General features: G+C 39.8%; 1 protein-coding gene across 1 annotated transcript in view; it reads right to left on the bottom strand.

The window, feature by feature from the left end:
• Positions 1-5,220, bottom strand: part of LOC147627356 (phosphoinositide phosphatase SAC8-like) — a 118,131-nt gene extending 112,911 nt beyond the window's left edge. The window contains exon 1 of the mRNA XM_086815992.1: positions 4,975-5,220. Coding sequence (XP_086672118.1) covers positions 4,975-5,023 — 49 coding nt within the window. The 5' untranslated portion in view covers positions 5,024-5,220. The remainder of the gene's footprint in view (positions 1-4,974) is intronic.
• Between the last annotated feature and the right edge of the window lie 21,527 nt (positions 5,221-26,747).

Below are 26,747 nucleotides of genomic sequence, written 5' to 3'. Positions count from 1 at the left end.
CCTTTGTAGCACTTGCTGAGACAGAGTCAGGATGCAAGGTGAAGATTCTCCGTTCTGACCGAGGGGGGGAATATATGTCATATGTGCTGAATTCCTTTCTTGGGAGTAGAGGTATAAAACATCAGTATACTACTCCTTACACTCCATAGCAGAATGGGGTTGCAGAAAGAAAGAATCGGTCACTCATGGAGATGGCCAGATGTATGCTAAAGGCAAAAGACTACCACATATCTTTTGGATGGAAGCAGTAATGTGTGCTTGTCATATTTTGAATCGATGTCCCACAAAGGCATTGGTTTCTATTACTCCTTTTGAGGCTTGGCATGGCCGCAAGCCTTCTGTATCGCATTTTCGTATCTTTGGGTGTCTTGCATATGCACACATACCCAAAGAGTTGAGGAGGAAGCTGGATGATAAAGCCACAAAATGCATTTTTGTTGGGTATAGCCATGAGAGCAAGGGCTACAGGTTATATGACCCACTATCCAGGAAGATATTCATCAGTCGGGATGTGATTTTTGATGAAAAATCAGAAATATCCATGGCTGGTTATGAGGCAAATCAGGCTGAAAATGATGTGTTTGAAGGTCTACTACCCATGGAGTTTCATTCCACAGTTGGTGATCCAACTCATGAGGGTACTGGACAGCCAGCAAATGATGTAGGTGGTGCAGAAATTCAGCAGCCAAATGAGCCAGAAGCTGAACCAAATATGGGACAACAGGCACCACAGGTCAGACATATACCTAGATGGTATTTGAGGACATTACAGGACAGCCATTTAGAGGGTCCTCTTGCTGGTCGTACTCGTAGGGAGACAAGGACCAATGAGCATGCACACATCATGGATTTGAATCTGGTTATGGCAGCCAGTTTACAGGATGATGATGAGCCTGATTCATTTGTGGATGCACGAGATAATGTGCATTGGAACAAAGCCATGCAGGATGAGATTGATTCTATTAAAAAGAATCAAACATGGGATTTGGTTGATCTGCCCAAAGGCAAGAAAGCCATTGGTACTAAATGGGTCTACAAGTTGAAAAGACATGCAGATGGATCCATTGACAGGTACAAAGCCCGTCTAGTTGCAAAGGGCTATGCACAGAAGAAGGACATTGATTATGAGGAGACATTTGCTCCTACATCCCGTATGTCGACACTTAGGTGTGTCATTGCATTGGCTGCACATCGTGGTTGGGTTGTTCACCAGTTGGACATAAAGACTGCATTCCTACATGGGGACCTCGAGGAGGAAGTTTGTGTGTTTCAGCCCATGGGATTTGCAGAACATGGTCATGAGGGGAAAGTATGCAGGCTGAAAAAGGCCTTGTATGGTTTGAAACAAGCTCCACGAGCTTGGTATGCAAAAATAGATGCTTTTCTACTCACTCAGGGATTTGTGAACAGTCCATCAGAGGCCACTTTGTATGTGAAGAAAGAAGAGACAGATCTGCTGGTCATCAGTCTTTATGTGGATGATCTCTTGCTCATGGGATCAAATGATGACAAAATTGCAGCTTTTAAGGAGATACTGCAACAGACATTTGACATGTCTGACTTGGGCCTTGTACATTACTATTTGGGCATACAGTTTGTGCAGGATAACAGAGGCATTGGGTTGTTGCAATCACGTTATGTTGCTAAACTTCTGGAGAAGTTTAAATTTCAGGATTGCAAGCCTATTAGTACTCCTATGGAGCCTGGGATGAAACTGTCACTACAAGATGACAGTGTTTCCTTTTGATGCCACTACATATGCTCAGGCTGTTGGGTGCCTCATTTATTTGTGTAATACAAGGCCAGATATTCAGTATGCAGTCTCTCAGTTGAGCAGATTCATGCACAGCCCACGGTTGTCACATTGGCAAGCTGTGAAGCGTGTATTCCGTTATTTGCAGGGTACCTCGTCTCTTGGTTTGCTTTATCCTGAGGGGGGTGACATGCAGTTACATGCTTACAGTGATTCAGATTGGGCTGGTGACTTTGATACCAGACATTCCACTAGTGGAAATTGTTTCTTCCTTGGCGCTTCATGCATTTCTTGGCTAAGCAAGAAACAGACCACAGTGGCCACTTCGTCTTGTGAGGCAGAGTACAGAGCAGCCTACACTACTACTGTTGAGTGTGTTTGGCTGCGTCGTCTCATGACTGATATGGATATTTCAGTGGAGGAGCCTACACCTATCTATACTGATAGTCAGAGTGCCATTGCTGTGGCCAGGAATCCTGTGTTTCATGCTCGCACGAAACACATTGAGATTCACTATCATTTTGTTCGGGAGAGACTCCAGGCAAGAGATATCAGTCTGATCTACTGTCCTACAGATCAGAATGTGGCAGACATCTTCACCAAAGCATTACCACGTCCGAAATTTGAAGCATTCCGCAATGCTTTGAATTTGTTTCCTTTTGGTGGATGATGTACAGTGATCACATATCACTCCAGGGGGGTTTGTTGGGTTTTATGCTGTGTATGCACCCAGAGGAGTGCTAGTGATCATCAGTAGATTACTGGGGCACTTTTTACTTCAGTTAGTGGAGGTTTTTTCCCCCAGTTTAGTTCAGTTTCACTTATATGCAGTTTATAAGTGTTTTGGTCCACCCGGCACATTTATGGCCGGACATGTGAACACTTATCTTTTAGGGTCACTATCATGTGGCTATTGTACTTGATTTTTATCATTCATTGAAGCATATTGGAAGTTGTGTTCTCTCATCTTGGTTTCCACGCTTGCTTGAACCTGTGTAAACCCTAACCCTAACCCTAGAGTGCCTTCAGTACCACCCATTGTACCGACTGTACCAGCTTCTGTACTTGCTGTAGCAACCACTGTACCTGTTGTACTAGTCATTGTACATGCTGTACCAACATTTGTACTTGCTGTACCTGTTGTACCAACCACCGTACCAACTGTACCAACCACTGTACCGGCTGTACCAACCATTGTACCTACTGTACCGACTGAATGGAGAGTTGTACTTGCTGTACCAGCTCTATTGCATGAAGACCCGTGGTTTTTGGGGAAGAATCAGTACCCACACGGAGATATATGGATTATATTGTTGGCTCGGCATTTCTATAGCCTATGTTCCGGCTTGGTTGCCTTGTGTTGGGCTGTGTTATGGCATTTGTATATGGATAATCCTCCCGTGGGGAGAGTAAGGCCCTCAAAGCTTGTACATGATATTATTCTCCTTGGGTAATAAAATACTCCAAGGGGGGGGTCGGCCCATTCCGGCCTCTATGTGGTGTCACATGTCCAAGATCCATTTTCAGCATTTGTGGATATTTTGTCCAGCTTTTATGTTTTATGCAAAGTGATGATGGATATGTGTTAAGGTTGTGGCCATGTTTAAGTGTTTTGATATGCATTGATGGTATCAACAAGTGTGTCAAAGGCCCTAGTCCCTTGAGCACCGCTGCGAGTTACGCCGGAAAAAGCCATGTACTTAGCATTTACATGTCCTAGGGGTAGCTAATTCACTCCACTTGTCATCTCGCTCAATAACCCTCATCCATCAGATGAGTTCCAGACGCACAAAATATGCTTACCCTTAGAGACAATCTTGCAATGTCATCTTGTTTCGAAAGGATCCATCAGTACACATGTGCAAGTCTAAGAAGTCAGTATAGTGAAGAAGTTACAAAAGCTAGTGACAACAAGGGTGTAGCATTCGCAGCAATGGTTGAGGCAACACCAGAAATCACATGGGAGATAAACAAGACCAATGGGATTGACAACACAAGTACCAAGGGACATGCCATCATCACCTTCGTCTCAAAGGAAGCAAGGTTAGAAATCCTCAAGCAGTCCAAGCTTCTAAAAGGCACCAAGCTTTGGATATCTGAAGAGCTCGCACCGGTGCAACTCAAGCAAAGAGGAGCAGGATTCGAAAAGGTAAGGGCGGCACCCAAGGTGAGAGTCGAAGGAAGCGCTCTCATCCAGAATTCCATGCTGGCAAATGAGCTGATTACAGGAAGGGCTAGCCGCCATCCGAGACTTTTGGCCATAAAAACCTAGTGGATGTCTCAATAAGGATTTATTGTGTAAGCCTCGGGGGCTCTTGATGGACACTCATCAGTCCCTAACCAATGTAATGCAATTGTATTGGTCCCATTGGAAGTCTCAATAAGGAAATTATTTTCTTCTGTTTTTTAAACCTCAAGACCCTTGATAAAAATCAGTCATATATGGCTTCCCGTGGACCTTGATATCGTCATCATTATCTCTCTCTCTTTTTAATAGAAAGCATAAAGTTTCTCTCTGTGATTTTAAAAGAAAGAATTGCCATAGGCCATTCTTCCAATCACATTGTCCAAGTAGAATGGCGTTAGAGCTCTAGGGCTATTTACTTGCAGAATGTGTTTGAAAGAATGGCCCTATGACCATTCTACCATCCATTATATGCTTTAGAATTGCCCTAGGGCCATTCTTTCAAGCACATTGTGCATGGTGGAATGGCCTTGGGCCATTCCAATTTTCATTAATCTTACAAGAATGGCCCTAGGGCCATTCTCCACTCCCTTGTGTCAACTTTCTAGGGCAAATGTCTACATATGCACGCAAAATACGTCAAAATTGTCCATGGAAGAATGGCCCTAGGGTGAATCTCTACACATGCATGCATAACACAGTATGGACCTATTCCAATGCACATTATGCTTGCAAGAATGGACCTAGGGCCATTCTCCACTCCCTTGTGTCGACTTAATTTTTCTAGCTGTACAGATCAGGTAATTAAACTCCCAAAAAGAAACAGACAGAGAGCTCCATGCTATTTATTTATTTTCAGGATAACTTGTTTGAAAGACCCTACGGGTGTAAGCTGCGCGATGTGGGTCATGTGGGTCACATCAGTGACACAAATTCGAGGAATTCTAAAAAATTCTGGACACAGCAAATTTAAGATCGGAATCAAATAAAAATTTTGCAAAAATATGATGGTTAATAATACCAAAGCCAGACTCACCACCACCAGGGCTATCCAGCTTGCTCCGACCCGTAAGAAAACCTTCCATTCTTCTCTCTTTGAGCGTGTGCGTGTGTTTTTTCTGCTCTCTTGATCCAAGGAAGGGCCGCTTGAGAGTGTGTGCTTTTTTGTGTGTGCGTGTGTGTGCGCGCGCGCGCGCGTGCGTGTGTGTGTGTGTACAATTCCACAAAAAAAAAAGTGTGTGTGTGTGTACAAGGGCCCTTTCAATAAGCGGTGTAACGAGAGCTGAACGACTTCATATTAGCCTTTTTTTTTTTTTTTTTAAGGACGTACTTTTCAAACTTGTAGATGGAGGACTTAAATTTGAAGCCCATAGTCAACCCAGCAATAGTTCAGTGGATAGAGCAATTGTATTATTTTGGCAATTGTATTATTTTGGCAGTAGTTCGCGATTGTGTTATTTTCCAAGATTCTAGGTTCAAATCGTGTTGCTTACGGTGGAGACGTGTTTGTCTAAAATGTTGATAAATTTTCAAAATAGTGGCTTTATGTGGCCGTATGTGGCCTTCTTTTGCAACCCTAATTTCTAATCTAGAAATTTTGAAAGACTTTGATGCCCTCTGAAGGCTTCAAATTTCAGCACTGGCCCCTAGCCACGCCCCTAGCCACAACCATCCATCTCATTTCCCAGTTTGAATTGTCCTGCCATTTGTAGATTGCTAGGGGTTGTTCTCACACGTGCCACCAAAGGTTGTACTACCTTGCGAAGAGTAGAGCAAAACTCGTGGAGTTATTGCAGAGGAAGAGGCTTCTTCTTTTACCCAATGGTCACTACAGAGCACCCTCAAACTCATTTACCCAAGGTATAATGTTCAAATGCTCAAATTCTTGTTATTTTACATTTAAAAAATATCTCATTTAAATTAGAAATTCAATCAAATATTTTCTACACAATTTCCTAGACTAGAGACCTCTAGCCTTTATCCCATTTCGCATTAATTTAATGCCTAAGCCTTAGCAAAATGGTAGAAAATTAAGAAAAACCCTTTTTGTTTATCTTGATTAGATGTTCGATAGTCCACTCCCAACCATAGAACAATTTATTAATTTATCAAATTGTGGGAAAGCCTTAGGCCAAATTTATTTTTAGAGAGAGAAAATTGGTCTAAATGCATTTAATTAACATAAACCTAAGTGTAGATTAGCCCTTAGGTTAAATAAAAAGTGACACGATGTAATTAGAAGATTTATAATTAAATGTGAATTTACAGTTAGTGTTGGCGAAAAGCCAACGCTTACCATTATTCATATTACCACGTTACAGATAAAGAACATAAATGAATAGCAGTACCAAAGACAAGTAGTCGGCAAACCATCTGTACATTACTTGCTGCTTCTCTGAATACACATATGCTTTACAAGAAATTGCACTTTGCGCCATAAGATGTAAATACAAAGCGACACATACTTTCAGCATGCCTATTGAATAATAAATAAGGATAAATGCATAACTATTTGGCGGATAACTATTAACTGAGAGTAACTACGGGTTAACACCTCGCACACCCAGTGGGTAGTCTACTCGGCGGGGACGAAAGACGAAAGATGAACCCACTTGATGACGAGGATATGTAACTACGGGTTAGCACCTCGCACACCCAGTGGGTAGTCTACTCGGCGGACGAAAGATGAACCCACTTGATGACGAGGATATGTAATAATAAAATTGGATTTTGTAACTTCCTGATCAAAATCTTACTGAACACCTAATCCAGTTCTATCTAATGGGTTTCTCAAATCCTCATCTATAATATGGGCAGATGGATGTGCTTGCCTAAAAGGCTGAAATTGAGATTGTAAATAATCTAAAAATGAATGAGAATGTGTTTCTAGATTATTAGTTTCTGGATGATCTTCAATTTGCTCCGTAGCCTCCGACTGGTTACTCTGACCATATCGTCAGGTAACGGCACCTCTTTTATGTGCTCGAGTCGAGCCCTTCGAATATTGACCTTTGTTTGTCGAATCGGAGTTGCTTGACGACGGTCATCCAGGCAGTTGTTGCTGATTTAGAGGCGGCACATTACTGCTGAAGAGTGCGACAATGTTCTGCACTATTCGCACCAGTTGGAGGGGAGGGGCAGATTGTGAGAACGTAATGTCTCTACTGCTTCTTGTATACAAACTGCACACCATTCCATCTCCCTCTCCAAAACTCGAACTGAATTCTTGACCTATATGCACTTCCAAAACTCTGGCTTGGCCTTCACTTTCCTTGACATATTCTTGATGTTCATGTTGCACGCATTGAAGCTCTTCTTCATAATGTTCCAGCTTTTTGATTGTTTCCTTCAATTTAGTGGAAGCCACAGCTTTCTCACGCAGTTTAGTTATTCTAGCTAAATCTTGTGCTTTCTCATCTTCCAGCTAAGCTTCCAGCTAAGCATTACGCTCTTCCCTGCTGATTTGCCAGTTTTAATGCTTCAACCTCATTTTTAAACTGCTCGGCATTTTGTGATGAAATGCATGAGCTTGCTCTTGAATGACAATGTACTACATACGCAGTTGGGCCAAAGCTAGATCTATGGAGGGGCCTGCCTACTCACCTTTGCCTTTAGGATAACTTGAGGTTTGGCCTTGATCCCATCTAAGTGCCCTGTTCTGCTAGTTGCTACTGCTGAGCAGAACCAATAGGTCCATCTGGCCTTCCATCTCTGCCGGATATGCCTGCGCTGGATTCATTGTCATGTTGTCAGTGTTGTCGGTGTTGAAGCTCATCCGAGCGGCAAGTCATCTCAATAATCTTTTTGAATTCTTCAATGTAGCCAGCGTATAAGCTTTCCATAAGCTTCCGGATTCAAGCTTCGTAGGTGTCCACCTCGTTTGCTGACAGCTCATATACCTTCGCATCATCATCTCCTTCAAGAGCACTGACTCTGCTCTAGAGCACTTGCAATGTTACCCGATCTACTTTTTCTTGGGCCTCGTATTGTTGCATCACAAACATATGCTGACTTAGGAGATGTTGGCTTTGTAGCTCAGCATTTGTGTGTTTTTGGTGTAGATCTCTAATTTGTTGTGCTGCATCTGCACTTTATCTTCCTTTGCTTGTGATTGTTCTTTGCCTTAGAGCTTAATTATGTTTCTAAAATGAACCTACTCTGCCTCTAGAGTTTGGACCTTCTATTGGACTGCAGAGAGGTTTTGCAGGTCTTCTTTGGCTTTATGTAGCTCCTCCTTTGTTAATTCCATTCCAGTCTAAAGAGCTACCGTCTTTTTTCCACACTAAGATATGTACCTACAAGCAACTTTCATCATCACGAGATTAATTTCCTCCACAATATCCAAAAAAGAGATTTGAGCGAAGCTCCACTCTCTGTAGCAGCTGGATTTGGAAGGAAAGTTCCTTCACCAGATTCTTTCCTTGGTTGCTCCACTTAGGCAACATTAGCAATTTCTTTGTGCACTTGATTCTTCTTATTCTTTTTGTCTTTGTGAAGAAATCCAAAGGCACCCACAGTAGTAGTATGAGAACTCTGCATGTCCTCCAGAACTCCCTGATGCATGAATTATATGTATAGACCAATCTCAGTCTTGGAATTCGGCCCAACATTGCTAAGTTCTGCCTTTAGTTGTTGTTGATACAATATTCGTGCTGCCCAAGCAATTGGTTTTCCTATAGAGGCAAACAGATATAGGCACATGGCGCTCCTGGACATGTATGTAACCTTGTGTGTTAGAATAATCATTTCAATTAAAAATCTGAAATGTAACCTTGTCTGCGCCTCTTTGTGATTGTTCAATTTGTATCCCTTGACTGCACCCTTGGAGCTAAAATAAAATTCCATATCTTCATCAGAAGCAAGTGGCATGCACTGCCCCTTCCAAAGGCAACCCGAATACTTGTGATACATACTCTGCAATGAATATGATGTCGCCTTATACTATTTTGATAATGTTATTTTTCTACACCTTTAGCACCTGCTCTAAAACATCTAGGTTGAGCACCTATGGGTTTCATGGCAGCGAAGCAAACTACCCCTTCCAAAGGCAACCCGAATACTTGCGATACATACTTTGCAGTGAAGATGATGTCACCTTGTGCTGTTTTGAAAATGTTAGTTTTTTGCACCTCTAGCACATGCTCCAAAACATCTAGGTTGACACCTATGGGCTCCATGATAGCAGCGAAGCAAACTACAAAAAACCCACCTTCTTCAGTGAAACTTTGTTGAGGTTGAGGTTGACATCAGGAATTGCAATGAGTTTCTCGAACTCAACCATGGCTGCTAATAAATTTTGCGGGTGGTGAAAGCAATGAAAGTGAAGAAAGTTGTAAGAGCAAAGAAAGCAAGAGCAACGGAGAAAGCGAGAGCAGCAAAACAAAAAGAGTGCAAACAAAAGATGAAAATCAGTGATTTGAGAACGTTAAAATGTGATAATGATATTCCAAACAGCCAAAAGATCTACACACGATTTCTTGATGATGATAATAATGAAGGCACACATCCTATAAAAGAAGAGGGCAACGAAGTGAGTGAAGGGAAGTTAAAGAAAGACCGCCCCACAATATGGTAATAATAACCCAATTTGCATATACACGAGCCAACACATGATGACAACGTGGACGGGGACACATGATAGGTATGTGCATGATAGAAATCCTATACACTGGAACAAACGTTGATTCTCGTAACCATCCAAAATAAGGCTTTAATTGAAAACCAGTCAATCACAGGCTTTGGCAGTTCCACACCATCCAGTGTCACTAATTCGAATGTGTCAGTGTCGAGTTTGGAAAATATTTGGTATGGGCCCATCCACCGCAACTTGAGTTTACTCAGATGAGGACCCATTCTGGAATTAAACAGTAAAACCAGATCATTAACATCAAAAAAATAAAAAAAAATATTTCGATCAATCCATATCTCCTTTAGCGCTGGATTACATCGGATGTTCAGATGCTTTGAAACCACTTCTCCTCCAGTAACTATTCTAGTCGGTTTGCTTCGAACTCTTCTAAATATAATGGGGCAGTCACCGCTACTCTTAAACTGGGTTTCAATTGGAACCATTGCTTCCAGCTCGTAAACCATGGAGAATGGCATAAACCATGGAGAATGGCATTTTCCATGTTATTGACTTGTAAGTAGTCTGGAATGGCCATAATGTGGAATATAGCTTCTGGTCCCAATCCGTCCGGTTCTCATTGACCACTTTCTTCAAAATTATCTATAAAAATTTATTGGAGGATTCGGCTTGACCATTGGCCTGTGGGATAATACACTGTAGATTTCTTATGAATGATCATGTGCCGTTTAGCTAATCTCTTAATCACTTCATTCAAAAAATATCCACCCTGATCACTGACTAATTTAACTAGACAACCAAATGTGGTCATGATCATTTCATAAAGAAACTTTGCTACTAAACTGGCTTTATTATCTCTTAATGCCTTGGCTTCCACCCATTTGGTACAACAAGCTGTGGCTACCAGAACATATTTATTGCCGGTTTGCTGAGTTGGAGGCTTAAATGATCCAATGACATCTAGACTCCATTTCTAAAAAGGTTCCATCGAGAGCACTGGATTATGTGGCATCCGATCCACTGCACTCGGCTGGCCAAACATCACACTCCCGAGCAAATTTCTATGCATCTTTGATCACTGTAAGCCCACTTGCGTTGATATAGCTGGCAAACCTTGTTACAAAATACATGTAATTGAGAAAGTTTGCACTAAGGATTAAAGAAGGAAGTTATAGCATGTTTGAAACCACAATTTGATGGAAGGTGAACATGTTTTTTTGTATATAATGTGAAAAGAGGACTTCCTACTATATTCTAGGATTGAATGTCCTAGGCTAAAAGAATGATTTTCATCAAATTCATGGTAAAGTAATTTTTAAGTTTTATGCGTAATTAAATAATTAAGAAAAGAGAAAACTTTGGTAATTTTATTTAAATGATAAAAGAGGAATTCCCATGACATTTGGAATTCAATCATTTAAATGAAAAAAGTGGAATTCTTGGCATATTTGAATAATGGATATTTTTATTAAAGAAAAGAGAAATTTTAGATAAATTTATTTTATGATAAAAGAGGAATTCTCATGATATTTGAATGTAATCATTTAAATACATAAAGAGGAATTCCCATGATAATTGAGATCCAAGATATTAAATGGAAAAAGAGAAATTTTTAGCATAATTCAAATTACAAGTATTTATCAAAAGTGGAATTTTGAGTATTATTGGGAAATATGGGTAGAATTGATTTTTGTAAATCCCATGAATATTTTACTCAAAAGAAGAATATTGAATATATTTCACTTGAGGAATTTGAGAAAGAATATGAAAATATTTGTCGAGAAAAAGTATCTTTAACAAGGCCAAACAATTGGTAGAAATTTAAAAAAGTCCCATCGGTATCAAAAATAGAAAATGTTACTAAATGTGAATAGATGTGAATAAGATGTGAATGAAGAGATGAGAATGAGATGGAATGTGTATGGATGTGATGAGATATGGATGGATGTGGATGTGATATAATGTGGATGGAATGAGTGAGATATGATGTGGATGTGATGTAAATAGATGTGAATGGATGAGATGTGATGTGAATGGATGAGATGAGATGTAAATAAATGTGAATGGATGTGATGTGATGTGAAATAGATGTGATGAGATGTTAGATGGATGTGATGTGGTGTGATGTGAATCAAGATAGATATGAATGAATGAGACGTGAATTTGATGTGAATCGGGATAGATGTGAATGAATGAGATGTGATGTGAATCGGGATAGATGTGAATGGATGAGATGTGATGTGAATAGATGTGATGTGGATCGGGGTAGTTGTGAATGGATGAGATGTGATGTGAATGGATGTGATGTGATGTGATGTGGATATGGGTAGATGAGAATGGATGAGATGTGATGAGGATAGATGTGGATAGATGTGGATAGATGTGATTGAATGAGAATAGATGAAGGACGATGGGAATACATATGATTAGATGTGGATTAAGCAATGTGAATTGATGTAGAAGAAAGTGGAATAACGAGAAATGATGTGGAACAATGTGGAAAGATGAGAGTTCATTAGAAACTGTATTTATGACCTATTTTTAAAGGATTGTTTTATGTCAAGAATGCTGGGGAAGCATTTTGACCATCTTATGAATGAGGTCATGGAGACCTAAGTGATAAAGTTACAACAGCTAACGAAGAGTCAACGGAGGACGTCTTGCAACAGCTAACGAAGAGTCAACGAAGGACGTCTTGCGTAGCAAGGTCAGCCGAGGTCTTGAGACCAGCCTCGGTTTGATTTAAATGGTGAGCTTCCGGTACGGTGGATGAGGGACCCAGGAAGTGGTCTATGAGTGAAGCGCTAGAATCCTAGAGGGTGCTGACCATATGGTGCTCGGGCTCTGGGTCGCCAAAGATACCCATGCGTGCGTCGAGGAAGAAAATGAAACAAGGTGTTAGAGTTGTTTTTTGAACTCGGACATGGATCTGGTTGATTGACCTTACTGGTCCTTAACGGATGAGTCTATGGCTCTTTTATATGGATCTGTTGGTTGATCTTGCTAATCCTAAATGGATGAAGCAACTCTTAAATGGGAAAGCTCCGTCGGCAATCGCAGAAGAGCCAACAATTATTCATAGATAGAAGAGAATACAGGAGTAGAAGAGGGAGTTTGCTCACATTGTGAATGTGGTCTTGATGGTTGAGATAATGAAAGTATAGAGCTAGTTAACTTGGAGGAAGCATTAGAAGATTCAAGCTCTCCGGAGGGTGACTATGGAGTCAAAGTTTGACTCAATTTTTAGAAAACACACTTGGGATCTTGCAGATCATCCTATAAAACGAAAGGTTATTGGGGGTTAGAAGTTCGAGTACGAGTCTCTAATGATACATTGGATAACTACAAGGTAGGACTTGAAGGGTTCGACTTTTAGGAGACTCTCGTCTCCACAATAGTACTAGCCTCAGTCGCTCATGGGAAGTAGCCAGTATTCCAAATAGATGTGAAGGAACATTTTTGAATTGCCATCTCAAGGAGGAGCTTTATGTGGCACAACCACTTGGTTTTGAGATAGTCGGTTCAGAAAACAAAGTGTGTAGACGCCGAAAGGTATCATATGGACTGAAACAAGCCCCTCAAGCAGTGGTCTTTTTAAAAGCTTGTCAAATGCAAATTTGTAATATTTCTTTGACCAAGATACGTATATAATCAATGGCCTATTTGTGGACAACCTCATCATGACGAGGAACCATGAAGAGGTGGTCTGGCAACATAGGGGATATTGAGTTTAGAGTTTGATATGACAAACCTTGGACTTATGCACTTTTGTTTGGGGATTGAAGTCTGGCAAGGGACAAATGGAATCTTCATTTCTCAGCAAAACTTATGAACACATTTGGCATGGTTGAGTACAAGTCAATGGTTACACCCATGGAGGTTTATGTGAATGTGTCTGTAGAAGATGCTTCTCCGCTTGTGAATATGAAGGAGTACAAGAAGTTGATGGGGAGTTTGATCCTTCTGTGCAATTCATGTCTTGACATTAGCTTTGCAGTTGGTATCCTTTTAGCAGGTTTTTTAAACCACATTGGTTAACATCATTTTTAAGCGTATTTACGTTTCTTGTAACTCACTATTATGTAATCGCGCTAACAAGCGATTCATGTAAAAGATATATGGGATGACCGAGCTTACGACTTGTATAATGCTAGTCCACGGAAATGAGTCTAGGTGTACATAGAGCTAGAAAATCAGTTTTGGGCGACCAATTGTAAATGGGCAACTAGCCATTGTAAAAAGTAAGCTCATGTATATAAGTGATTTATGAAATATGAAAAGGGACAATCCCATTATCACAATTGAGTTTTGCCTTCTCTCTCTCTCTCTCTCTCTCTCTTGTGCCTATGGTGCTAGGCTTTTGTTTGTGAATGCATGCTTCCTTGATTGTGGGTGTCTGCATGTAGGTGATGATTCTTGTCGTTCTCCCTCTTCTTGTCTTCTTCTTGAGATCACTCTTGCACACACAAAGGCATTGAGTAGAGGTAGAGCTTTTCATAGCTCCCTTCCACTTTGCTCTCTACCTAGCTTGTGGAAGCTCCATTTTGGTGACACAAGTGGAGGTGGAGTGAGTCCCTAGTTGCCTCACATCGGGGAGTTGAGCCTCATTAGGATTGGGTAAGTGCTAGTCTCCGAACCAACCCTTGCATGGTCTGTCTTCTCTCCCTCTCTTATTCAAGGTAGCATGTTGATTTGGTTAACATCTTTGGCGCCGCTATCGGGGATGGGCATTTAGCTTAGGGTCGTTCACACTCTATCACTAGCTAGAGTCATTGCATAGCCTAGTTGGAATGTAAATCCACCAGTAGTTGTATGTTTGGTATGTTTGTTTATTTATTTGATCTTGTCTTCTTCCACAATGGAGTTCAATGGAGCATGAGGAGCTTGGGAGTCTTCATCAGAAGCGGGAGACACAAGTAAGTGCCTAATTTTGCTCTTGAAGTGCATGAATTTTTGTTTTCTTTAACATTTGTTCAAACTTGCATAAGTAGCTTAATCCCTTGATTAGTCTCAGGTAAATAGGGTTAGTTAAGCATTCTAGATACCATTGGGGAGCTTGAGGTTAGCTCAAGTCACTCGTAAAAAGAAAACACAAAAAAACATCAAGAAAAAATCCCAAAATCTCAGAAATCTCAGGAGGAGGATTGGCGCATTTTTTGGCTCTGCCTATCTTCTGAGAAGAGTACGGACGTATGCTACTCAAAGCCACGACTGATCCTTCCTTAGCCACGGTCGTTCCTTCCTTTTAGGCAGATCTTTCCAAATCTGCTCCATAAATATGGGCAGTGTACATTCAAGGAGATAAATTGCATTGAAGAGGAGTACATAAAGGGTACAGTTGTACAGTCAGGAGAATATTAGGGGGTGGCTGTCAGAAGACATGTCGTCCCAGCGGATCTGCCTTGAGCCAGCAAAGCGTACGCTCGTTCCTTCACAAGTGTACGCTCGTATTTTCTCCCCATCCACATCTATGCCCTTTTAAGCGAACGTCTGTTCCTTGACTCAGCTACGCTCATGTCATCTAATAAGTGCACGGTTGTGCCTTCCACAAGAGTATGCGTGTATCTTCCACAAGTATACATCCTTAACAGTCCTACCTTCACCAAAAAAAACTAAACAATTGTTCAGAGGGGGATCCAACACCACCACTTTTCCACATTCATGCACTTATGCTCGGGAAAATTAGTGTGAAACAACCCTCTGTTCGACGACGTTGGCCCTTTTGTGGTAAGATCGGAACCTTTAGTCAACACAGCTTGGAGCCAAACGGTGTTAGTCTTTGATAACACCAATGAAAGCGAGGAGCATCCTAGCACGGGATGCACTACCCCTGACTTAGAGGCAGGAGGATTAGTGGCCCAATGCATGGACAGACCACCTACCTTAGAGTAAGACACAGAGTCCCCCACACATTCACAGAGAGAAGTTTTGCTTCAAGACTCGTAGACTATCCTGGGAAACGCACAATCAAACAATCTACATCCCAGGGACGACAGAGGCATGGAATGCTAGTCTGAAAGAGAGCCCACGCCACCTCTAGACCATAGACCAGACAAAGGGAAAAACGAAAGTAACCCAGCCCAAACTAATCCACCAGCCTCCTGGGGAGCCATGCCAACCACTGGATTATCAGACTGGTACCAAGATCATAGACCTGTGCCAACCTGAGGTCAGGAACCCGCTCTCCAAGGCCCGAGACTGTCCTATCAAAGAGAGAAAGCCTACCCTACACAATCCTATCAACCCCCTACACCAATGCACCAACAGTACCCTGGATACCATATGGGACCTTACGAAGCATAAGCTCATCCTCCCTTCTGAGACAAGGACCCCCAATGGTATATTATCCGCTCGGTCGGGCTTCACCGCCAATCTTACCCTAACCTGCACCAGCTCCAACCATGGCGGGACTGACTCTTGAAATGTTGAGGATAGCCATGGAAATAGGGAGGGGGTTAGCTGCCGGAATAACACCGCCAACACCAGTTCATCCAGGACAAGGGTCGAGACAAGAACAAAACAAACTAGCCCACATTTCTTAATTGATCACCAAGTTTGATGGAACTGGAGATCCCATACCACATTTAGAAATGTTTAATCAGATCTGTGAGGCATTTGGCCACATGGATGACCAAGTTAAAGGTGAGTACCTTCAATCTCACCCTAGATGGCAAAGGTTGGCACTGGTTTAGATCACTAAAGGTAGAGGATAAGGCCACCTTTGAAGCCTTGAAAGAGTCCTTCAAAGTGGATACTCACGCCAAGGAACCGAATAGAGGCTAGTCGAGCAATTGCATAATGCGAAATAGAAGGATGGGGAATCCATCAGGGACTACATCAACTGGGTGAGATATCTCCATGCCCGCTATAGTGACAGAGACAAGTTCTCAAATGAAAGGATAATCGGTAGGTTCCTTGAAGGCCTTACGGATGTACCCCTACACAACTCCTTATACGCTCTCACCCACACCTCCTTTGAGAAATGTTGCAGAATTGCTATTGACTTTGAGGATAATGTCAAGCGAACTCGATCCTGAGAACTAGCATGAGGGCATGTTCAAGGCATCCTTCAAAAATTACCAGCACAAGATCTAAGAGGAAAGACAAAGAGTCCTCCTCGGGACAATAGATTGAACAATTGGCTACGGCCTTGATGCAGCAAATGACCCAACATTGGAGAAGTAGGTATACATATCATCACATCTATACATATCATCACATATCATCACATCTCGTTCATATCTATTCACACCTATACATATCATCACATCTCGTTCATATCTATTCACATTCACATCCACATATATTCACCATGGGTTCAGCAGCCAGAGCTAGACGTGATTAGTGAGTAATTAACTAATAGCTTAATGTAGGCATGGATAATCAAAAACCAACAAATTCTCATTAGGCCAATGCCTCAATTTATAGTGTTTACATCCAAGCATCAAATCCCACTGATTTCTCCTTGATTCACTCCACCTCTTTTGCTTGCTTCTCTCCACCTCTCCCAGAATATCTCCACACTTCCTAAATCTTATTATGCTACCCTTTATTCTCCCAGTAGATTCTTCTCACCTTTTCACAGGTTCTCTCACATTTACAGATTCTCTTTTACAGCCTCTAACCAAGGGCTTGTTCCCACACACACCCTATTCACTTGTATATTTCAACACCTCCCCTCAAGTGAATACTCCTAGCATACCTCCCCTCAAGTGAATACTCCTAGCACACCTAGACCCTATACCAAGTTTCCCTCTTACTTGATAGTCCGCGACCAGTGCCTAGCACACCTCCCCTCAAGTGAACTTAGCACACCTGGACCCTATACCAAGTTTCCCTCTTACTTGATAGTCCGCGACCACTGCCTCAAGTCCCTAAACTCATAGTCCTTGACACTCTCTCTCTCTATGTGTCCAAGGCTACTATAAGTGCCCGCGACCTTGACTAAAGTGCTCACACATACATCTACCACACGTGGCCTACATCATCGGTGGCTCAGAGGTGGTTTTACTCTGTGGGGCAGGTTACATTGGGTTGTGGGGTCTCTCTCTCTCTCTCTCTCTCTCTCTCTCTCTCTCAAAGATTTTCACATGGCTCCTCACTCTTTGGAGCCTCACATCTTCTCTTGTCTTCAATCTTCTTGTCGTGGCAGCTTCTCTTCACGCGTTCGTGTCTTCCTCTTCTTTTAGTCTTCTTGTTGTGGCAGCTTCTCTTCACGCATCCGTGTCTTCCTCTTCTTTCAGTCTTCTTGTTGTGGCAGCTTCTCTTCACGCGTCCATGTCTTCCTTCAATGCTTCCTTTAGCTTTTCTTCTTGGTGTGGATCTTCCTCTTGGAAAGAGATCTTCTTCTTCTATCATGGCTGGGACCATGAGCTTGTCCGTTTCCTCAGTTCTTCTTGCTCCATGTGAGCAACATGTTTAAATGTTTTGTTGACAATTCTTTTGGGCTTTTGATGAACATGATTATATAACAACAGATTTGTATACAATAATCATGTTACAAGTAAGTGGAGCCAGTGAATCCATTATTTGGAAAATTTTGGTGTAAAGCAAAAACCCAAACAGACAAACAGATATTTTGAGAGAATAGATCTTGTTACTTGTATTCATCCAAATAAACAAACAAAGAGTTAGCCCATGTGTGTCTTGCACGTGTCATAGGACCTATCACATGTTATAGATGTCACCCAAAACAGCCTATGGTTTATCTAGTAATGAGATCAACTGTCTAGGATATAGTATCATCCCAAAATAAAGGGATAAATCAAAAATCGAAAGATAATTGGCTACCTAGTGATTTCTATAAAGAGATCCAATATTGTTTCCTATTATATGAAAGACAACGAGTTTCTCATCAGTAATCCCAAAGAACTAGTAGATATCTCATATCATATCAACATAAGCTAAACAAATTGAATTTATATGTTACAACTTATCAAGGTATAAGCACTCAGGTATCTCCAAAGATAATCCCTAGAAATACCATAACAATCCACATATGGTTCAGAGAATTGGTAGTCATTTTAATATCGTATTAGGAGATCTTTTTGCATAAATTCAGAAAGCAACCTAGATGTACCAAAAAACCATTGTCACTACATAGTAGTAGTGTTATGAAAGGCATTCTAATGGCAGCATCCACGTGACCTTATTTTGACTGAACAAGAGAAGCTATAGATATTCTCATGTGCACCTGACATTCCCTCCTCTAATTAAACTAAGGGTTAAGCTCTAAGTTTGGGAGTTACATTGGCAAATTATTTGGCCTATATCAAATGTAGTTGAGTCCTAAACAATAAAATTTCCAGAGTCTGCGTTATGTGAGTTATGATATATATGCTTATTGAATCAACATTAAGTACCACCAGCCATGCATGGCCAGGTGTAAAGAAATGGTATTATTTACATCTAAGCCTATTTAAAACATACCGGGCATCGTAGATTAAAGAAAAAGTAGTGCACATCCTTATCTTATTGGTGTTATGTCAATCCTTGTGAATGAGAGATTGGGACATAATTAGCTAAGGATAGATTTCCATATGCCTAGATCAATCAGCATCACATGCTAAACTGTTGGTGTAATCCTAGAGTGAAATTATACCAATGTGCATTCACACGCAATTTTCACCATCTTGCAAGCAGAATTAGGTCTCACATTTTGAGATATCATTTTTTGTGTCTACCTCTAAGCTTTTTAATGAGCCATAGATCATTGAAATTAGAGTTCCCTTGCCCAAGGTATCAATGAAATACTAATCTAAATTTTGTTATAAGTTAATTATTTTATGAATCTTCTTGGGGTTCAGGTATGGCGCTAGCTTCTTTATTTCTAACTTAAACATAAGAAAAAAAATTGGTTAACTTAATGATTAATTATATATTAACCATGATTCAATATGAAAAATGATGAATTAATTTTTTAATCCTTAGAATTAGGAAATTAATTGATGATAAAAGTGTACTTAGATCCTTAAAGTGTTAAAAAAAGTATGATGAATTAATAACTTTCAATCATGTTTAGAATCTAAGATAAGTAGTGAAGATTAAAGAATGAAACTAGACATTGGAAAATGATATTTGGATGTTAGATTTCTAATTTTGATAAGAAGATTAGAAGAAATATTGTTAATGTTCTCTTAAGGTGTGATTAGAGACTATTAGAGCTTAGAGAATAATTGGTAACCCTTAAAAAAACCACCTTATGTGTTTTTTTAAGAAGGATTGGAAACATGTATAAGAAAATTATGAATCATAAAGCCTATGTCAAAGACTCAAGAAATAAGAAAAATGGAATTTTAAGATATTACTTTGTAGAAGAATCCTTGGTAATTTTTACTAAGCTAGGAACAATTAGCTTAAGGTTATAACCTTACAAATTTGGATCTTTGATACCTAAAAATTCTAGTGGTGTAGGTTAAAAACTTGATAAAATGTATTATAGTAATACCTACTATCTGATTTTTCAACCTTAAATAGGGGGTACTTGAGTTTCATAGTTAGGAATCATAAGCTTAGAAAGGGGTATAGATTTTTTTTTAAGAGGAACTTAAATAGGGGGTTTTTATGAGTTTCATGCAGGCAGGTGCCATCTCCTTTCTATGGGAAGTGAATCCCCTGGGCTTGTATTATATGCACCTAATCCCCCTAACCTCTAATTATAGTGCTAAAAGTTTAAATCACTTGGGTGCTTCATACCTTGCCATAAAATCAATTTAGCTAGACGTGTTTTTAACCACACTTATCATGGCATAGCTTCTCATGGATATCGTAGCTCTATGAGTCAATAAACTTTTGAGAATTGTTTCTCTTATGCTTATATAAAAATAAGAAATAATGAAAGAAATAAAGATTTATATTTATTCACGTGTGTATAAATTTCTTTCAAATAAAAATTAAAGTCGTGTTGTAATTTGGTGAAATAATGTAACAAAATTAAAATTAATTGGAGACTAATTTAAATGGGACAAAACCAAGCTCTTGTTTGCACCTAGAGGTAGTAGGTGTGGCCTTTAGACATTGAACAAGGATAGAAGTGTAGTTGAAAGTTGGTATTTAAATACAAGGAGTATTACTTCAGCCAACCTACGAGCAAGAGAACTTATAAAATGTTTGTTCCTAAAGTATTACAGCTTAAGGAGCAATTGAGGCAACTTTAAGAACAAAGATTCATACAACCCACTATATTGCCCATGGGGAGCACAAGGAACCTTCCAAAAGGAAAAAGATGAGACTCTTAGACTGTGTATTGATTATAGGGGAATGAATCAAATAACCATCAAGAATAAATACCCTATTCCTAGAATTGATGAACTTCTCGACCGATTGCATTGTTCCCAAATGTTTACCAATATCAATCTAAAGTTGAGGTATTATCAAATCAAGATCAAGGGACCAAGATATCCCAAAGACAACCTTAATACCTAGTATGGACTTTGTGAGTTCACAATAATGCCTTTTGGGTGAACAAATGCTCATGCTACTTTTAACCGTCTCATGTAAGAGATTTTTATCCTCATCTTCTTTGATAATATTTTCATTGAATGGTGTTGATCATCATGAGTACGAAAGGTCCTAGAGATTCTAAGGAAGCATAAACTCTTTGCAAAAAGAGTAAGTGTACCTTCTTTATGGATCGCATTGAGTACTCACGGTTCATGGTATTATGCAAGGATGGAATATTTGTAGACCTAGTCAAGGTGAAAGAAATCATGGGAAGTTTAAGAATTCTTAGGGTTAACTCGATAGTATCAATGATATGCTAAGGTAGCCTCTCCATTGGCTACACTTCTGAGGAAGGATGCCCTATTTTAGTGACGCCAATGTGTTAGAGTGCTTTTGATGACAAGCTGAAAGCTACATTAGTAACTAATCTTGTTCTTAAGATACTTGAATTTGGCAAGCTTTTTGAGGTGTTTACATATGCCAATAAATTTTCTATAGGAGTCCTTATAAAAGATGTACATATTGTGACATATGAGTTTCGAAAGCTCAGACCACATGAGAAAAGTCATGATGTCCATGATTTGGAATTACTTACAAAGCGGTGCGTGCCTTGAAATCATTGAGACACTACTTGGAAACGATTCACCCTAGTGTCATTGGTCTTAAGAGTCTAAAGAGGATCTTTACGCAAGATAATCTCAATATGTGACACATAAGATGGATGTAGGAGTTTGACTTTGAGATCAAGTATAGCGTAAGAAAAGAGAATGTGGTCGCTAATGCACTTAGAAGGAATGTTTCCTTAATTATAGTGACCATAGTTTCAAATCCTTTTCCAGTCGAAGCTAAAGAAAGGATCAACCAAGATAACTTCTTCGCACCCATCATTACATTGCTTGTGTATAGGGGAAAGCAAGACTCCACATGAGATGAAAAAGGTTCAAGCACACAAGCTAAAATATGTTTTCTTTATTTTAATAATCGATTATGTATATAATTCCTGATGTAGGTGGCCTAAAAAGTAGGGTCTTAAGTGAAGCTCATGACAGCCTCATAGTTGGACATCCGAGATATATAAAGACCTACATGTCAATAAAGAGAAGTTTCTTTTATCCAAGACTCAAGAGGGATGTTCATCATCAGGAATTATGTATATAATTCCTCTTGTAGGTGGAAATAAAAGTAGGGTCTTGAGTGAAGCTCATGACAGCCTCATAGTTGGACATGCGAGATATATAAAGACCTACATGTCAATAAAGAGAAGTTTCTTTTATCCAAGACTCAAGAGGGATGTTCATCAATGTTAGGTATGTCAGAGGGTCAAAGCTAAATGTGTTAAAATGCAAAGGAAGGCCCCACGCTTTAGACATTCCTCATATGAAATTGGAGTGCATAAGTATGCTGAATAATTATCGATTCGATCATTGGATTGTCTTCAGTTCATGTAGGATATAATTCCACACTATGCAATAATACAGTATTATGAAATTTAAAGCGAATAATGAGAGTAACGACATTATTGTGTGTAATAGCCCATAGTGGAAATGGTCAATATGTTATATTCATTAATGACATTCATGAGGAATAACACATGAGTGTGATAGGATTAGTGAAGTAAGGCTAATATTTTGGAATAACTCATTAGTAGAGTGAACCAGATGGCACGGAATTGAGTGAACCTAGCAACGTGGAATTGAGGGAACCTAGTAACGTGAATTGGTCTTTGCGTTTTGAGTAGCGTAAGTTTCCTAGTAATGTGATTTCTTCAAGATTTTCTAGTAAAGTGAGTTTCCTATGAATCTCTTTGCAATTACATGGATTGTCCATTAACGTGTGAATCTTGGATAACATGCTTTTTAAAAAAATTGGCTAGTAATTTGATGTTTTTTGTTAACCTCAACTAACATGATTTTCCTAGTAGTAACAAGGTCTCTCCAATACCATGGTTTTGCCCCACTAATGCGGTTTCTCTAATTCCTTCAATTTTTTCCAATAACAGGGTTTCTCTAATTCCGTTGGTTTTTCCTAGCAACGTGGTTTTTCATAGAATTTCGTGGTTTTTAATGTGCATTTAATTCAGGTGCTAGTTTCGGCTATCAAGGCAATGCTAGCTTTTTCCAAATTTACGAAGAGTTCATGCCATATTGGGCAAGTGTTAGGCAGTTGGACCACACCTAATGGAAAAAATCAAAGGAAGCCCGTAGAGTTGCTAAAATTGGTCAACTTATGTGTGATGGTGAACATAATAGTAATCTACCCCATTGAGCTCCTACACCCTCCCCCCAATGAGTCAATGGTGGCCCCAATGATACTGCTTCTTTTTTATCTACTTTTTTTTTGTGTTTTTGGGTTCCTAACTAGCCAAACTAATGAAAAAACTAGTAAAATAAGACTAATCAGTAAAAACTCAACAAATAATGCATGTATTAAATAAAATCTAAGCTAAATCAAGATCTACTCTATGTGCTACACACGTATGCACTCAAGTCAACTAAAAACGTATATTAAACGTTAATAATATTTCTCTCTAGGATTAAGCCAAAACTTTCCTAAATGCTTTAAATCATATAAATGAACTATTCTATTGCCATTTAAACACAAAACAAATCAAACAATTTGCAAACAAGAATGAAACACAACACCAAATCATATCCAAGACTCCAATATTGTATGCCTTTCAGAGGATGACCTCCTAATCAACACCAGGCAATATTCGGTAATCCCAATAGCTTGGAATAGATTGGACTTAATGCTAAGCCCTAGGACTAGTCCTAAGTAACGAGTTTACCTTGCCTTTGCCAAAACATGTGTAACTGGGAACTAACCAAATTGCTGCAAAACACAACATCCTGATGTGGATGTGCTAGTAGTTGCTTATCCAAATCCTCACTCCTTTGTCACAATAGAACAATAATAAGTTTGGAGGAAGGAGCTTCAACATCCTTAATGAAGGCAAGAAGAAAATTTCCTTCCTGGTGTATTGAAGGACATAAGTTCTACCGCTAAATTACACAAACCCATTGTGTTTGATTGTGTATTACAAGGTTCTTCTTTTTTTTGCTTTCATCTATTTCCTTTAATAGCATGGAACAAAAAGCTTTTTCAATAGAATTATTATCTAATGGTCCTTAATTATATTTTTTAAAATGTAAACGAGGATATCCTATATAAACGCTCGTGTACATGTGTTTGACCATAAGTACACACAAAGAAAGTTACAAGGAGTCATCAAGGCATGTGTCCATGTCAAATATACTCTTATTAATCCCATTTGGATTAACACCATGATCCTCAATTAAGGACATTAATAAGTGTCATGTAAAGGCACTATAAAGGTTGTACATTATGAGACATTGGCCACCCAAGGCCTAGTTAGTAAGTTTTGGGTGCCTAAGTGTGAATAAGGGCCAATTGTATATAAGGTATTTTCTCATAATGAAAGGACACTATCCCCTTTGTGCTATTGAGAGCTCTTCCCTTGTACTTGTGAGAGAGTGAGGAGTGAGAGCATTCGAGCATTGTGCCTCTTTCATGCTTGTGTGTTTATGTTTGTATGAGAGAGTGAGAGAGAGTGTGATTGGCGTATGTGATGGTGTGAGCAACTCCACGGTGACAGTGTGCAGGTGGAGCTTGGAGTTTGGAGCATACATGCGAGCTTGGAGGCTTCAAGAGACACGAGCTCGAAGCATTGGTAAGTACCCCACGATGATTGTGTTTCATTACTCATCCATTAGGTGAATGTGTAGAGTTCCCTCTTGGAGATGTGGTCAAGCATAGCCTTTTTGGTGCCGCTACCAGGGAAACACCTTTGTTTCTTCCATACTCTTTGAGTTTCAGCTCCCATTGCATAGTATTCATTGTTGCCTTTGCATTTTGGAAATGCATTGTGTGGAAAATGGAAGGATAAGGTGTGTGTGGTTGAGAAGAAAATTATAGTTTTGATGCTGAATGTTGTGGAAAGTAGTTTAGGAAAGGATTCATTGGTTACTCTTGATAAGTTTGATGTTAGCACCACAAAAAAACACCAACGTGAAGAAGTAGGTTGTGTGTTGTTTTCTTCTTTTTTTCAAAAATTCAAAAACATAAGGGACCATTGATTGAGCCAGGAACTTGCATTTCATTCCCTAGCATTGGCACAATCTAATTTTCATCAATTGGATAAGTATTATGCACCCAAGACTACAAATTGCTGATGCATAAAACTTCACGTGAAAGTGCACGAAGTTGTTCTTCACGACATGAACCATTTTCTTGCAATTTCACGTCGCGAGTCACTCACGAAATCAATGCTGAGATTTTTGTCAAAAATCATGGGATTACATTCCAAAAATAGAAACCCTTATCCTGACACCTCTGACACAATTCAATCCGCCAAAAATTGGATCACGTGAAAGTGCAGTAGACTTTCATGATGTGAACTATTTTCAAAGTAGTTCACGGCGTGAAACACTTTTTGTTTCACGACGTGAACTAAATCTTGCTATTTCACGAGAAGACCAAAACCAATGAATTGACAAAACTAAGGCTGTGAGGGTTGGCTAAAGAAGGAATTTAATCTTAAGGAGGGAAATTGGATCACGTGAAAGTTCAGTAGACTTTCACGACGTGAACCATTTTCGAAGTAGTTCACGACGTGAACTCAATCTTGCTATTTCACGACGTGAAATATTCTCTACTAATTCATGCCTCCTGAACAGAGCGATAGAACCAAGAACTGAATCATTTTGGGTTGGATACTATCTTATCAAATCATACATGCACTTAAGATCTGGAAAACTCATCGGAGACGATCTTACGCCTAACGATAGTTCATCAAATCATCCAGGAACTTCCTACCAAAGAAGTGTGGGATTGGGACAGTTCGCAAGCACACACTTGAGTGTCTTGACAAACCACAGTCTCCAACCAAGTCCAGTGGGATCATTGATATAGCCCGGGGATTTTTTGGTCTCCAAACCAATCATGATGAAGCGTAATCTGCGAGCATGGGTCTGTCAACTAGCGCTAGGCTCAGTCCAAGACAAGAAGGGCCATTCCAGACGTTGAATTCTAGGCTGACAAATACTGGCACCCCTCAAATTAGACGAGATATGGAAAGTGCAGTTAGGATGGGTCAAATATTCTTTCCCACCACCGAGGAGGAAATAGAATTGGACCGCCAATGAAGTGAGGTGGAATGACAACTCCGAGAATTGAGCTTAAGGAAACAAGAGCTTGATACTTGTAGAACAAGAGCTGAGAGAAAGGAAACAAATAATGTTAACCATCTCCAATCACGAGGAAAGGAATTTGAAATTGCTACAAGTAAAGGCGATGGGGATATTCCGAACCTAGAACCCATCAATGAGGAATCCAGAATGGAGGAAGGGTTTACAACTAGAGAAGAAGTATAAAAGGGGGTGGCAGGGGGGGGGAGGGGGGAGGGACAAGGGAGTAAGGGAGAATGAAAGTAGGGGTTTCGTTTCTTCTTGTAGTTTATAGTATGTGGTCTAGTGGTGTAGTTTGAAAACTTGATTATTTTACTAATCTTTTAAGCTAACCACACATGGAATAATTTTCAGAGAGGACATGTAGGTTTTTGTGCTTCTAGCACTTACATCCATGCTACTTACATGGGTTGCAACTTGTCACATGTTTATATAACATCAACATCTACTATTTGATTTTTAAACCTTAAATAGGAGGTACTTGAATTTCATATTGGGACTCATATGCTTAGAAAGGGGTATATTTTATTTTTTGGAGAAACATAAATAGGGGGTTTTTATGAGTTTCATGCA

This window comes from Cibotium barometz, chromosome 21 (assembly GCF_041138505.1).
Source record: "Cibotium barometz isolate CiBa-2024 chromosome 21, ASM4113850v1, whole genome shotgun sequence".
In the NCBI taxonomy this organism is placed as follows: Eukaryota; Viridiplantae; Streptophyta; class Polypodiopsida; order Cyatheales; family Cibotiaceae; genus Cibotium; species Cibotium barometz.
The sequence above is the reverse complement of the archived record's forward strand: the minus strand, read 5'-3'. Positions and strand labels throughout refer to the sequence as shown.